The sequence below is a fragment of the Ascaphus truei genome, chromosome 8 (genome assembly GCF_040206685.1).
Source record: "Ascaphus truei isolate aAscTru1 chromosome 8, aAscTru1.hap1, whole genome shotgun sequence".
NCBI lineage: Eukaryota > Metazoa > Chordata > Amphibia > Anura > Ascaphidae > Ascaphus > Ascaphus truei.
In genome coordinates, this window is record NC_134490.1 from 76,770,241 (window position 1) to 76,786,685 (window position 16,445).

Sequence of the window (16,445 nt, forward strand, 5' to 3'; positions counted from 1 at the left end):
AGGGTACGTAAAATAAAATGCTAATTGGTTAGGGACAATCAAAATGGCAGTCTGTTGCTGCTTGACCTACAGCATGAAAAGGTTAAGAAACCTTAAATAAAAACTGCAATGTTTGTAACGGAGAACAATTTCTTCTGAGTGTTACACCGTTAAGCATTATTACTGATGTTAAAATTCTTCAAGTATGAGGTACAGTAAATGTATTTGACTGTCTGCGTTTGTCATTCTTTCCACATGTCTGCATTTTGACCCCCAACATCTGCATCCTGTGACTCACATACTCTATATATAAATGCTCCCAATTCTATTGTACCAACTTATTGTTGCAGTAAGAGCAAATACAGATATGGCACCGCCAAACAATATAAAAAGGTGGCATCAACTGACAATTTTTTTTTTAATTCTAAGAATTTTGCATTAAACTGGCAAAAAAGTTAAAGATTCACATACACAAGTTAATATATTTATTTTAATGTCTGTAGTTACGGAAAAACGTAGTGATGCATTTCCCAAAATCTTTTGATAATTACATTTTTCTTGCAATTATATTTACAAGTGCCCACATAATTTAAATGTGTCGTTGATCTGCAATTTTAGGATTAAAACCCCGCCAGAAAATTAGAATATTTGTTCATTTTCAAGATCTGTAACATACAGAACAGGATGGGGAAAATGTTATGCTTTATAGGGTCTTCTCGCAGTGAATGCTACAGCATAGGTACATGTATTTGTATAAAACATACTTCAGAATGGGAGGTAAACTTTAGAGATACAATTCATACCAGAACAAAAAAAAATGCTGTAGATTTCAAGCATTCACACATGGCTTTATAAAAAGAATTATATAAATGTAGCAAATGCCTGCATCATGGAGCTAAACCGTGACGTTCTATTTTGACATACTTTAGGCACTTTCACAGTGTTATATGCCAGTTATTTCTCAAAATTACATTGTAAGCAAGACAATAGTAAATCAAGCACCTAAGAAATATTGAATCTTTGATTTAGTATTGTATTTACACAGCTTAAATGTATAAATGAAATATTGAAAAACAAAAATATGTACATAGTTAGATCTAGAATGAAAACCCTGAATGTGTCATAACATGACAAGTTTCCAGAGACACAATGCCCAGGATTTTAAGGTTAAACAGAAAAGAAAAAAAAGAAACAATTTATCAGGTATGAAATTAATGCTGCCAAAGAGAAAACATACACTTTATGATCACACTTGAAATTGTTCTATGCCCCAATGTATGAAATTGTTAAAAGAGTGTATTCCAATCTCTTGTTGCTTCCATTAGGTGTCTCTGTCCATGGCCAACCCATTGATCCTGATTGTCAAATATCCTCCCACAAAACCAGCAGTGAAATGTGGCATTGAATTGGTTTCCAGATGTGTTTTTCACAATTTTATAGTTGTTTTTACTGGTTTTCTTTAGTGTTAGCTTCAAAACAAATCGTTCCTTTACTGGGCTAACAGGCTTTGTCCTTCTTGGTCTCTTTGCAGGACCCTCGTTAGAAGCTATTCTTGTGGTACTACTGAATTTAGAGTCAAGAGCATCAATCGTCCTTTTCGACAATGACACCTTTAAAACACGACCATTGAATTTTGAGATCGTTCTCATTACATTAACTACTTCAGGAACATCTGCATCAGGGTGATTCAATACTACAACAGGCTGATTTCGACGTGGGCATGTCACAAGTTGTTTGGAACTAAAAGGATACAATCTTAATGTCCGCACAGTATCCTTAGAAGGTCTGGGCCTGCACAGGTCTGTTACATTGTCAACTTCACTTGTGCGAGTCTTCCCTTTACATTTTCTATGCACCATTTTCTTTTTAGGCGTTTCCTGGAAATCATTTGTTGACTCGCTCTTAAAAGTCTTGTTTTTAATCTCACACTCTGTTCTAGAGCCACTGGAGTTCATAGGTGCCTTTCTTTTGAAAGACTTGCTTTTTGTGTTCCATGTATTTAAGTTATTTTGTTTGCATCTTAGCTTTTTTTCTGTAGAGTCTGTTGGAAAAGGTGGCAACACTATCTGGCTACATCTTCTCTTCACAGGTTCTTGAGCTGTAACAAAGTTTGAACTTGTCCTCAGGGAACATGGTTTTGAATCCATCAAGCTACCCTGAAAACAGAAGGAATTCGGGATACTGCTTTTAACATTCTTATTATCCCCAAACAATTTAGCAGCATTGGTCTCCTCCACTTTTATTGAGGTTGTCCAGTTAGCTCTGCTCTTATTCTTTAAAAATTCTGTTTGTTGTGCGTCTTCAATAATCTTTGGTTGGAACTTCTTGTTGCAACTATTACCTTGAACAATAGTCTGTGTATTTGTGGCAGGGCTATTTGGTAAAACATACTTTAATAGGACAGCTTTTTTCCCATCAGGCAGAAATGAATAACAAGGTTGTTTCTGCATATACTCTTGATGTTTGTTACCAGATTCTACATTTCCAGTTTGTATTATTGAAGAATCTGAATTAACCCGATACTGTAATACATTCAGATTAATGGGAAGATTTTTTGCAGCAGAACCAGAAAGTGTGTTGGTAGACAAGCTCTTTACAGTGCTGCCATTGTCTTGGATGTCTGGCTTTAAAGGACGTGGTACTGCAGGACGTTGTAACCTAGGACCAGGCAATTTACCTTGATTGACAGATGTGACCGTACCCATCATCTGAGAACCTCCACCAGTCACATTTGTAATTGCACCAAAAGATCCATTGGTAAATGTTAGTACCATGCCTGGTTGTGTATTCATCACAACAGGTGCAGTGACCCTGTTAGAAGTATGAACACCTACAGTGCTCGAGGCAGGTGTTTGACTTGGAATCATTTTTAAACCAGACTGATTTCCAGGTAACAATGGCAACAGGAATCTTCTGGAAGGTGACGGATATAAAATACTGTTCGCTTGAGGAATGCTTGAAGACTGTGGACTCTGAAGTATTTGGAAAGACGGTGCACCACTAACATTTTTTGCTATGCCGCACATCTTTTCTTTTGCCAACTGTTGGGTCACGATTGCATCAGAATGGGTTTTTAAAAGATCACTGACTCTTGAAGCGTTTACATCACAAGAGGAACCAGAGAATTCACATTCCTGCTTTATGAATGAAGCTGCATTTGCAATATAACTTTTTGAATTAGTGTCTCCATTTGTTATACAAGTGTCCAATTTGGACGCTAGATTAGATGTTGATGGCTTTATAGTTACAAATGTATTGCTACTACTCGGTTGACTTAGAGTTCTGGTTGCACAGATTTTGTCCTTTATCTTTGGATTTTCTTGTAGCTTATTATGCAGCAAATTGTTTATTGCAAATGATGTAGAATGAGGTTGCTGCTTTTGTAAAGAGAAGACTGATGTAATTTTTGGCATGAATGCTAAATTACCAAATTCTTTACTATTTTGCATTGATCTGGACTCCGCAGTCAAATTATTATGTTGGTCACTCACATGAACATCTCTCGATGCAAAATCATTTTTAGAACTCAAATTAAAATTGTTATTTGTACAATTTAAATTTCCAAACTTGCTGGCTGTTGATGGATAGAACATTGCACTTTTAAAATTATTATCCTTAGAGAGCAAGGTTTTAGCAGACAGTCCACTGTCATGGCGACTCTTGTACAAATGTTCTTTGCTTGATTTTAGATTGATTGAGTTTGACCCTCTAGAGAAATTGTTTAATGGGTGCTTTAGACTGTTGGCAGATTGATAATTATGATCACTGTCCCAGTACAGATCATGTTGTAGTTCATCAATACTATAATCTACATGTTCTTTTTTGATGTTTGTGAATTCAGTACTGAAAGATGAATTGGGTATACCATGGCCACTTACATTTTTATTTCCAATTTCTGAAAATGGTTGACTGGTAGCAACACCTGGCTTTGTTGAAATAGAAGATTCTGGAGTTTTTTTAGTCAAAGGAGCGGGTGTGGAAGGCTGACCTATATTCCAAACTGATCCTTTGTGTTTCTCCATGGATGCAACAGATGTAGAACATGATATAGAGAGAGGTTTAAATGATTGAGTTGACCTATTATCAATACTTTGTGATGGTACTCCAGCAGATCCATTACGAGGGCTGATTGATTGGTGAGCCAAACTATTCGATGATTGAGACTGTGGCTGTAATGTACTGGAAATCTGTTTATTTGAAGGTAGCAATTTAATCACAATATTTTGTTTTCCATCCACCATTTTGTAACCCATAAATGTGGCACTGTAATTTGCTGGAACATTAATCTTGTTGTTCTTCACCATAAGTATAGTAGGACCATGAACAACATTTTGTGAGAGACTTAAACTGCGTGTGGAGCTACCTTCCTCTTTATTGCACTTTGTAGCCGTCACCAATGAACTCCTATCTTGCATTGTTTGATCAGCATTTACATGACATGTTGTAAAATGTTTTACGGTCTGACTTTGATCTTTGGGTTTATACTGAAAACCACTTGTGCTTTGAATGCTTTCTCCAGCTTTCGCTATACCAGTGTTGAGAGTTTCCTTTCTCCACAATGACTTATTTGAGGAATCCATTTGATACCTTTTCAAAACAAGCTTTAACCCTTCAGAAGTCTGTACCATTTGTCTCTTACAATTTTCTTGAATAAGTTCATCTTTTGTATGAACATGTTCTCTATGCCTCGCTAAAACGTGCTTGACAATAAAATCCTTCCTCATTGCACTGTAGTTGCAATACTGGCAACTAAATGGAAATAGCGCAGCGTGGCTGTCAAGATGTCTCTGAAATTCTATTTTTGAAAAGCTGACATGATTGCATTTTTCACATGCATATTCAATTCCATTGTGTCTGTGAATGTGCTGAACAAATGTGCCAACATCTCTGGTTGAAAACTTGCATTTTGAGCAATTAAAATGGCCATTAACACAATGCATAATTGTAAAATGTTTTGTCAAATCAAGCAAAGTATATAAATAGTCATTATTACAAATCTCACATTTAACCAATGTGCTCCGATGAGTTTTTCGATGTTGCTTAAATGTCTGAAAATCATTAGCGGAGAAACTACACATTTCACAGGGATACAGAGGTAATTCTTCATTGTGAAATATTTGAAAGTGTTTCTGAAGGTCATTGGGGCTATACCTGATGCCATTGTTACATTTCTGGCAGAAGAAATTCAGTATCTTTGCAGAAGTATTTGTTCCATCTTCTTCAGGCTGCCCTTCTGATTTATGTTCAGTATTCTGTTCTTCAGAACTCACCACATTATTATTATTCACATTGCCTCTCCACAAGGTCTTCCTTGCTGTCTGTCTCTTGCTTGAAGACTTTCTAAGTCCATCAGCATGTTCATCCAAAGTTATTTCCTCCCAAACAGTGTGTTTTGGCACGTCAGATTTTGCGTCTATTTCATATGAAATGCGTTCACTTTTGAAAGACGGGTGGTTACTTAACTGAACGGAGCTGGATTCATTGGTCTCAGCATTATGTCCAATAAGTTCCCTTGAATCATTATCTTTAAAAGGCGTAGACTCCTCAATGTCCTGAGGCAATTCTTTCTTTGGTGATCTCATTATTCCAAACTTGATAAACTCCTTTCTGTAGAAAATATTAAGGTTTAGCGAAGCCTTCCTTTTAATTAACCTGTATGAAGACAAAATAGACATTTGCTGGTTGATAAAATACAAAAAGAAATGGTTCTCAAACATAGATACTAAACTTCCAAAACTTGAACTTCAGTGTCACTTCCCCAGATAAAATGCCTACTAAATTTATGATTAGCTACAGTAGTACACCAAAATCAAAAGGCAAGGCCCAAACATAGCAAGAGAAGTTTCTGTTAAAACGTGCATTTTTATTTTGTGTTCATAAAGGCTTCATGTTCAGTCACTGCAAAGAAGGCAGCCAAAGGGTGCCAGCCCTTGCTACCATTTACTATTGTTTATAAATGTGAGTGCTGCCGATCTTCAGCTATAATGAAAGCTTTCCACCTTGATACGCCGATTACCTTGTTATCACTGCTCTATGTCCCCTTCCTCACAATGCAAAAAATGTGTGAATTTTTGCTGCACACCAAAATATCAGATAAAGAAATTATACATTTACCGGTGCTCATGGACAAGGGCACACGGATTTGAATGAAAAAAATAGAATTTATTGTGCCATAAACAACAACGTTTCGGCCCGCTGGCCTTTCTCAAGTAGCCACTTTACTTGAGAAAGGCCAGCGGGACGAAACGTTGTTGTATATGGCACAATAAATTCTATTTTTTTCATTCAAATCTGTGTGCCCTTGTCCATCTATTTACACTTCCTCACAATCCCATGCTTCAAAAGCAAGCAGCTTTCAGAAAAACACCACCCTTCTCTTCCCGTACCTCGTTTCCCCCCTCCCTTACTTATATAGATTGTAAACTCCTTGAAGAGGACCCTTCTTTACCTAATGTAACAGTGTTAATATTTTAACGTTCCTGACTTCAGACTGCATTGCACTGAATGTTGGCGCTTTATAAATATACTATAAAAAAACATGTTAATTACAGCTAAATATGACACAAAACAGCCAAGGAAGGCATGCTCAGCCATTGTATCCTCTTACCTCAGGCTCTTGGACCATGGTTGTCTCTTATGCCTCTTTAATCATTCTTAGAAATGGAATGCGAGTGACCTAGATGGACAATGAAAGAGATGGTGTAATCAAATTGTATACAGTATAGAAGTTTCAGTATTCAGATGAACATGCACTACACCAGTATTCACAAGACTTGTTTACTAAATATGTTAAAGGTGAGGTCCCGCACAGAACCAAATTCATGGCAGTGATATACAGTATGTAACATTTAATCAAGGTGATTGATTCCCAAAAAAAAAAAAAATAAGTGAAAATGCTTATAATGTTTTATTAAGAAGTTTAACATTGTGACCTGAAATGAAGTGTTGGGTTTCACTACCTTTTATGCCTTCCTTATTATTGTCCCCTTCTCCATCTGAACCTCAGACAGATATGTCCATAACTATACCTATCTGATCACAGGGGTGGAGAAAAATGGGACCACTCCAGGGGCGGGCCACTCCAGTCTTTAAGGGCCTCCAACAGGTCAGGTTAAGGCTTTCCCTGCTTCAGCACAGGGGGACTCAGTCTTCGACAGCCAACTGTGCTAAAACAGGGATAGCCTTAACCTGACCTGTTGGTGGCCCTTGAGGACTGAGTTGCCCACAGCTGAACTACACTGTTAAAACTGAATTATAGTGACTCAAACGTATGATTTATAAAGGGAAGCAGCTGCTGTATTGTTTCCAAATAAAACGATAAGTGTAGTGTGAAAAAAGCTGGGGCGCTCCCTCTAACACATTACAATAGATACTCTATCGTCATAAATACAAATAGAGCAAAGTGATAAAATACTAGCCCGAATGCTGGTTGCTGCTCAATCCCAGATGGATCTTCCCACGATCCTCGTGACACAGTAAAAACAGAAAGGAGGGGGCGCAAGGAAATAAGAATGCACAGTGATAAATACCAATTTTGCACTAGTCAAATCAATATCATCAGAAATTATCGAAGAGGTGGGGGCATGTGGAAAAAATAATGTTACAGTGTACTCACACGGCCATGTGTGATACTAGATCACAGAACGGTTTCTTTATATGCTGTAGTGGTTGCTGGCGGCTTGTCCAATTCATGCGGTGTTGTGTAGGTCCCCAAACCTGGCATCCTCACCTCGCAATTGCCCCTGCACATATGGAAAGCATGACAGCCACAGGTACAATATAAATGTACAGTTTATTAAGTTAAAAGTATGAACGTGGAGCGGTTTTGATCACGCACGGCAGCCGTAGTTCCTCCGAGCGCTTTGGATCCAGTCCTGTCGACTGGACGCGGGAGCAGGAGCGCACTGTGTTGGAGTGCAGGAGAAGACTTCGGTGTACTGAGGCATTTCTATATGTGAGTAACTGTTACTCCTACTTTTAACTTAATAAACTGTACTTTTATATTGTACCTGTGGCTATCATCCTTTCCATATGTGCAGGGGCAATTGCGATGTGAGAATTCCAGGTGTGGGGACTTATACAACACCGCATGAATTGGACAAGCCGCCAGCAACCTCTACAGCATATAAAGAAACCATTCTGTGATCTAGTATCACACATGGCCATGAGAGTACAATATAACACAATTTTTTCCACATAACCCCACCTCTTGGAGAGTGTTTCTCTCATTTCTGATTATATTGATTTGACTAGTGCAGAATTGGTATTCATCACTGTGCATTTTTAATTTCCTTGCGCCCCCTCCTGTTTTAACTGTAAAACTATAATGTGGCAGAAGTTGGAATCATTGAAACACAAACACGTGCTACTATAAAATCACCAATAAATGACTTGGACATCAGATGCAGTCTTCAAAAAGTTCAAGACCACTACTTTTTCTGCAACATAAAACAATTCATATTTCCCAATCACATAATGTAAGATGCCCTTTAAATTTTGATTACATTAATGGTTGTAAAAAAAAACAAGGAGCAATAAGAGGTTTTAAACAAACATACTCAGGAAATGTACACATTGAATATTTTTGAGGGATGGCTTTATTTTTCTCCCTGCTTTAATACTGCAGTCCAGCAGAGAAGAAAATGGCACCATTGACTATGTATAGTTACAATAAGTCAGTGTTTTAATTAAATGTCATACTTTGTGCTTAGAATATTTGCATTTTTTTTTGTCAAACTCAGACATCGCTATTGCAAAGATTTCTTCCCGTCCTTAGTTGCATTATTAGCAATTATAACAGGAACACCGCCCATCACCATGCAGGTAACATCACCGCATAATGGGACTGGTCAGCAAATACATCTCCAAGTAGGCTTTATGTTTTCAGGTTTGAACAAATTAATTAGAAAAGTAAAAACCACATAAGACAAAATTAAAAAGGCAATTATTACGCATATTTACCTATCATGCCACTTGTACACTAATAAACCTAAATAGTATTGCTGTGAAGACGTGACAATTCCAACTGGGTCAATACCCAATGGAAAGATTATCAATATCAAAATCAGAACAAAAAAAAAAAAAAAAAAATTTTTTTTTAAAAAAACGAAGTAATAGAAGTTTTACAGAAGTCGACATGTATTGCAATTTTTTTTTTTTTTTTTTTTTTTTTAATTCTGCACATTCACTCAAATTGTGCATCAAAATAGTTGAAGTTACACTAGCAACAGTTGACCTAATGCAACCAGTACCAGATATTTTACCTTACAGAACATAACCAGGTTGGATATTTTTACGGAACATTATTACAATTATGCAAGTATAATATTGCTCAAATTCATAGCAAGATTTTTGATTAATGATTCAAATGGACCACAGTTTGCTTTCATTTCTTTGTACCAAAAACCTATTAAACTTCAACTCTCACACACCTACCAATCCCAGACTCTGTTAGCCTTCAATAACACACTACTGTTGGGCATACAAAGAATGTACAACACTTGTAGGCTACACAATTAACACACTATTGGATCAATCTTTAGCGTAGATGTTACTCTGAAAACGTAATCAAAAGCTTTTCAGAGTTCTACGGTCCTGGACTGGGCGAAGAGTGAACCACATAAGGTCCCTTTGGAAAGGGAGCAAAGATGGATTAAGAGAGTACGAACAACTAATTCTACATATTACTCTTACGTTGACAAACTTCAATTCTAAAGACTAACATCAATGTTAAAACTAACCAGTGGTTAAGGTCTAAAAGTATTTTTTTTTTTTCATTGACACCTCAACTTCACTGAATGGACTAGAATTCCTGGAAACTGAAATGTCCAAGGAGCCTGAACAAGAATTTCTTACAATTAACTAACCCGCTTTTGTTTTCTTGTTTTTTCAGTTCCCGAGATACTGTCAGTATTATCGGTGGCCACAATATGACCACTAGGGTCAGTCGTGCTCCAGTGGCCAACAGAAAGCCGGAATGTCATAGAGAACAAACGTTGCAATGTTCTGTTAGTAACTTCACTGCCATATTTGTAGTATTGTGCCCAACACTAGCAATAAATTAAATAGTTACATAGTAGATGAGGTTGAAAAAAGACATATGTCCATCCAGTTCGATCTATGCTAAATTTAGACGATAGATACGTTATCCTAAATTTGTACTTACAGTATATTGATCGAGAGGAAGGCAAACAAAAAGCCCCAGTGACATATCTAATGATATCTCATAAGGGGGAAAATAAATTCCTTCCTTACTCTAAATGTTACAGATTACTCCCTGGACCACCATCCTTCCCATGTTTACTTATTAGGTATATCCCTGTATACCTTTCCTTTCTAAAAAGATGTCCAACTTTTTTTTTGAAGATATCTATTGTATCTGCCATGACAGTCTCCATGGGTAATGAATTCCATATTGTAACTGCCCTTACTGTCAAGAACCCTTTCCTTTGTTGCTGGTGAAATCTCCTTTCCTCCAACCTTCAAGTATGATTCTGTGTCGTTTGTACTGTCCTTAGCATGAATAGTTCTTCTGAAAGCACCTTGTATTGTCCCCAAATATATTTGCATATACCTTATTGGCCTGAAGATAGTGCAAGGTTTTTTTCTGAAAATTGCCCTTCCAAAACCCACACTATATATTCGCAGCCTAGCATTTACACTGGGGGAAAAAGCCAAGTTGGTCGCCGGGCTACAGTGACCAGACTTCCCGGTTTTGCAGGGACTAACCTGAGCCGGTGCATCCCGTTTGGCCGGGTAAGAGGGGAGCGGAAGTTGGAGGAGATCAGAGGAGGATGCCGCAGAGCCGATCAGTTAAAAACAGCTGTAGCCGTCAGGAGAGAGAGTAGGCTGGCTGGCTCCTTAACAACTTCTGGGCAGCAGGTGGCGCTGCAGAGCACTCCAACTCTGAGCTGCTACTCTCTAGATCTCCCGGTTGGTTGTGTGTTGGGGGGGGTGTGTCTGTGTTGGGGGGGGGGTGTCTGTGTTGGGGGGGGGGGGTGTCTGTGTTGGGGGGGGGGGGTGTCTGTGTTGGGGGGGGGGGGGTCTGTGTTGGGGGGGGGGGGGGGTCTGTGTTGGGGGGGGGGGTCTGTGTTGGGGGGGGGGTCGTCTGTGTTGGGGGGGGGGGTGTCTGTGTTGGGGGGGGGGGGGTGTCTGTGTTGGGGGGGGGGGTGTCTGTGTTGGGGGGGGGGGTGTCTGTGTTGGGGGGGGGGTGTCTGTGTTGGGGGGGGGGGTGTCTGTGTTGGGGGGGGGTGTCTGTGTTGGGGGGGGGGGTGTCTGTGTTGGGGGGGGGGGTGTCTGTGTTGGGGGGGGGGGTGTCTGTGTTGGGGGGGGGTGTCTGTGTTGGGGGGGGGGTGTCTGTGTTGGGGGGGGGGGTGTCTGTGTTGGGGGGGGTGTCTGTGTTGGGGGGGGTGTCTGTGTTGGGGGGGGTGTCTGTGTTGGGGGGGGGGGTGTCTGTGTTGGGGGGGGGGGTGTCTGTGTTGGGGGGGGGGGGTGTCTGTGTTGGGGGGGGGGTGTCTGTGTTGGGGGGGGTGTCTGTGTTGGGGGGGGTGTCTGTGTTGGGGGGGGTGTCTGTGTTGGGGGGGGTGTCTGTGTTGGGGGGGGTGTCTGTGTTGGGGGGGGTGTCTGTGTTGGGGGGTGTGTGTGTTGGGGGGGGTGTGTGTTGGGGGGGGTGTGTTGGGGGGGGGTGTGTTGGGGGGGGGGTGTGTTGGGGGGGGGGTGTGTTGGGGGGGGGTGGGGTGTTGGGGGGGTGTGTGTGTTGGGGGGGGGGGGTGTGTTGGGGGGGTGTGTGTGTTGGGGGGGTGGTGTGTTGGGGGGGGGGTGTGTGTGTGTTGGGGGGGGTGTGTGTGTGTGTTGGGGTGTGTGTGTGTGTGTTGGGGGGTGTGTGTGTATAAAAAGTGCTAAAACAGTGATAAAATTGCCTGAGAAAAATATTTTTTTTAAAAACAACAACAAAAAATAAACACCCCATGGCAAGGCGCAGGAGGGGAAAAAAAAAAACAACCTTGAGGTATATGCGAGACCTTTTTTTCCAACCCATGTTATAGCACCTTCAAAACTGAAGGGGTCGTATTATGTGCGAGGTTGCACTATATTCGGCCCAATACGATAGTTGAAGAAAAAACAATACAAACCAGCTCCTAAAATGTTCAAAGACAGTCTGTATAAAGTCCAATTGGAATGAAGTGCAAAGAACTGCTTCAACTCTTGTACTTCCAGAGATAAAGATGGGTACACGGCAAGAGCCTTGGAGGAAAGAACCTCTTCTTGCTGCTACAATGCAAATGAACGCTACCACGTTGCCTGTGTTTGTTTGTGGTGACAACTCTTAAACAGTAACTCTACTTCATCTCTTGATGAAGTGCGCATGCGCATGAAACGCGTAGGGTTACTGTTTAAGAGTTGTCAACACAAACAAACGTAGGCAACGTGGTAGCGTTCATTTGCATTGTAGCAGCAAGAAGAGGTTCTTTCCTCCAAGGCCCACCCCCAGCGGCAGATTTCCGGTTCAGGAGTGTTCGACAGCGTCGGAGTGGTTCCTGCTTCAGCCCGACGCCATTGGAGGATAAGCTGATACCTCCCATTGACTGCAATTAATTGCGCATTTACTCTCAACATCTTGTGAGTAGGATTCCGGTTTTAAACCGACCGGACCAGCTGCCTGCCATTGTTCCTATTTTGTTATTTTAAAATTATTGTTGTATTAAATTAGCTCTTTTAATTTTTCAGCCTTGCATGTATTTGTCAATTTTATGTATATGTTGTTTATCTAGTGTCTGTGTTGTATGTCTGTTTGATTAGCAGTTTGCACTATGATTTGTCTTTCTGTTTGTATTCCTCATATCACATGACATCTTGCCGTGGACCCATCTTTATCTCTGGAAGTACAAGAGTTGAAGCAGTACTTTGCACTTCATTCCAATTGGACTTTATACAGACTGTCTTTGGACATTTTAGGCGCCGGTTTGTATTGTTTTTTCTGTGATTTCACGGACTGTCTTGGGTCAGTAATTCCTGGCAACCTTGCCTTATCAATATAAGGTTTTCAAGTGTATTTTTAATTATTTGCACTATATAATTATTGTTTAGCTTTTAGCACTAATTGCACCAACCCCCTTTTTTTCTTCCAATACGATAGTTATCACATCCTCTTAGACACCTCTTTTCTAATATAAACAAATCTAATTTAGCTAGCCTCTCCTCATAAAATCTGATTATCCATCCCCTTTAAGTTTTTCTAAGGAGTGGTGCCCAAAATTGTACTCCATATTCAAGGTGTGGTCTTACAAATGCTTTATAAAAAGGGGCATAATTATGTTTACTTCCCTTCCATCCATTGCCCATTTAATGCAAGATAAGATCTTGTTTGCCTTTGCAGCTACTGCATGACTTTGGGCACTATTGCTAAGCCTGTTGTCTACAAGCTCCTTCTCCATCAAGGATTCTCCTAATTAATCTCCATTTAAATAAATTACAAATATCTCAAAGAGTCAGGCCCGGGAGGGTCTGAGGACCACAGATCAATCTCAGAAAGACCTCCTGGTTCAGGCACATTATAAAAAATAAAATGAGCCGCTTTAAAAATAATTGTTGCCTGAACAATAGGCAACCAATTCACACAAGTTGTCTATAAAGAGCATTGTATCCAATTGAGAATTTGTTCTCCGAAGGATACACTTTGCTAATGTATTGTTGTACCATGTTGCTAAATAGGAACAAACGTGATTGTTAACCGTAAAACATTTTTTTTTACTCAGCATTGAAGCAGGGGTCTCTGGAGCTGAACCCGATTCATTTTAGCTCCGGACCCCCTGCTTCCAGAGATACTTATTTCCGTAGTAGGTGTCGGTAGCCACTCCTGCTAGCTGTGCTTTAACGTTTAAAGCTCCCGCGTCACGCAAGCCAATAGGAAGTCGGATGTGATAACGTCACGGCTTCCTATTGGCACACGAGCTTTGAACAGCAGCCATTGATCCCTGGTAGCCAAGCAGAGCAGCTACTGGCACCTACTACTGAGGCAAGTATCTCCAGAAATATGGGATCCCAGGGGCTGAATTTAATGGGGGTCAGCTTCAAAGACCCCCTGCTTCACAGCCGGGTAAAAAAAAACAAACAAAAAAAAAAACCACGTTAACATTTTTTTTATTTAAAACACAAACAAAAAACAAACTTGATGGTTTAATATAAGCCACATTAAATAAAAATCACGTGTGAGCACATTCACATCTCAGACAGGTCTGCAACCCTTCTTTTCCCCATTATCGCTCAGCATACAATGCTTCCACTGCAGCCGGGGATTCTGGGAAATTACCCTTTTGTTTCTTATCCATTTTAACATGAACACCTACTGTATATAAACTTATGCCCATCGCATTTAATATCGGCTACATAAAATTATGAAACTGCTGGGGGGCGGGGGGGGGGAATACGTGTAAAATAACTGTTCTAATTCAGAGAATGCATTAATTTTACTTTGTTAGAGAAAATTACTTGCATGCCATAGGAAAAATTCAACATTAAATTGGATAGCAGCATAGCCCACATGTAGCCTTGCAAAGCAGCCATGCAAAGCTGGCAGCCAACACACTCTCATATGTGGGGCTATTTTATTGATCTAAATATTGGTGTAGGGCAATTCTAAATAATAAGAGGCAGTTATCCTGACCAAATAAACACACAATAGGTGGTAAATAATACCCCAGACGGGAGATATGTCCCAACTGTAACCAGAGCCCCAGTAACTAGTCTCAGACGCGCGGATGGACACACAAACTCGGTGATAAAACCGCTCCTGTGCTGTGACTGGATATAGGCGCCGGAGACCGACACTTAAACATGCGTTTCAGCGGGCACGGTGCACAGAGACCTTCCTGATAAGCCCACCTACCCTCACAGAAAGTTTACAAACTTTATACAACTTTGCGCGGCGCTATTTAACCGTTGCCTAAAACACCCCCCAACCCCCGCCCAGCGCAGAAAGTCAACCGAAGTTTCTCTCTGCTGCTGTGTTACGGGGGAGGGAAATCCGCCACTCAAAACTCTCCCGGGAGAAACGCAAGCCCTCACTGCTCAACACGCGGGGATTTGCTCGTGCCTATACGCTTCGCCCGCTTACAAATTACCTTGTTTTCCTCAAATGCCGCCCGAGTCACTGTTGGCGGCCATGACAGTTACATCCGGGGATTGTCCTCGTTTCGGCAGGGACCTAAAATGGACTCCTAGCCGAGGCGGCGGAGGGATCCGTGCTCCACCTGGTCCCTGTAACAAGGCAGGCAATGTTAGCCCTAGAGAAAGGGAGCGAGCAAGGAGACCTGCAAGCAGACTCATTGCATATGAGTAACAATCTGCTCTCTCTCAGGGTCATTTCTTCATGCCTTTATGTATTGTTTCCCCTTCATAAGAAGCAGTTCTGTATATCTGACACATTTATATTAACTGGGTGTTGAAAACAAGTGATCACTGTGCTGAACAGCAAGAAAATAAAGCATATTTCAAATGATATAGATCTGGCACTATTTCCTGCGTGTGAGGGGGCAGGAGACATGTTGCATTCATCTTGTTTCCATGAAGCTGTTACTGGATTCAATGAGGATACATTTAGGATTACTCCATTTGAAACTGAAACCACTGTCTATCCTGCATTTCAAATATATATTTTAGACCATATTTAAGATAAATCCATAGTGTAAAATTAAATATGTAAAATAATTGTAGGCAGTTAATATTTTTGTTTGTTTTTTGTCCTTTTTTTTCTGGTTTATTTACCCCATAACTTACTCAGCAAAGAAGTGCTAAAATGTGCAATTAATTTTCCAGGCTTTTTCCAACTAAGATGTAATTTATGGGATGCTGTGTATAATTAATACATTGAATATGGAATGGTGGTTTTTAATTAACGAGCCATTCAATTTATTTTAGATACCTATTGCCAATCACCCTAACATGCTTTTCACATACTAACATTTTCATTGGCTCATTTTTATTGATGATTTTTGCGGATCAATAATTATCAAAGGTCTTCAGTGTGGTTTTTTGATGAAAAGGAAAATAGTTAATATCCAGGAGTATAGGAGGACATGTGACAAATAGGGCAATAGGAATACAGAGAGCTCTACAATTGTGCCACCATAAAAGTTCAGTCTTCCATTAACATTTAATGTTTTATTGTGCAATTCCTGATTCCACAAAACAGTCACAGTGGTCAAAAGATTTCCTTATGGAACTAAATTAGGGTCATGGAGTATGCTAGTCAAGTAACTAATTCTATAGACACCCAGTCACAAGCATAGGTGACTACCATATTGGTGGACACCACCGTCTCTTAGGGCCCTGTGGGTTCAAGAGGCCTTCCTTTTCCCCCATTCCAGCTCTAGAGCACGTAATGGCAGCATCCATAGGACAATATGGAGAATGAGTGGCTCAGTGAGTAAACTGACTGGCATTGAGAGTTTGAAGCAGGGGAACCTGGT

The 16,445-nt window shown here is 40.4% G+C and overlaps 1 protein-coding gene across 1 annotated transcript; it reads right to left on the bottom strand.

Moving 5' to 3' along the window:
- Window positions 1-449: 449 nt before the first annotated feature.
- ZNF518A (zinc finger protein 518A) lies at window positions 450-15,320 on the bottom strand. The gene is made up of 3 exons (XM_075612729.1): window positions 15,099-15,320; window positions 6,587-6,655; window positions 450-5,631 (listed from the first exon to the last, which is right to left on the bottom strand). The coding sequence occupies exon 3, from the start codon at window positions 5,559-5,561 to the stop codon at window positions 1,266-1,268; it is 4,296 nt and encodes a 1,431-aa protein (XP_075468844.1). The 5' UTR covers window positions 5,562-5,631; window positions 6,587-6,655; window positions 15,099-15,320; the 3' UTR covers window positions 450-1,265.
- Between the last annotated feature and the right edge of the window lie 1,125 nt (window positions 15,321-16,445).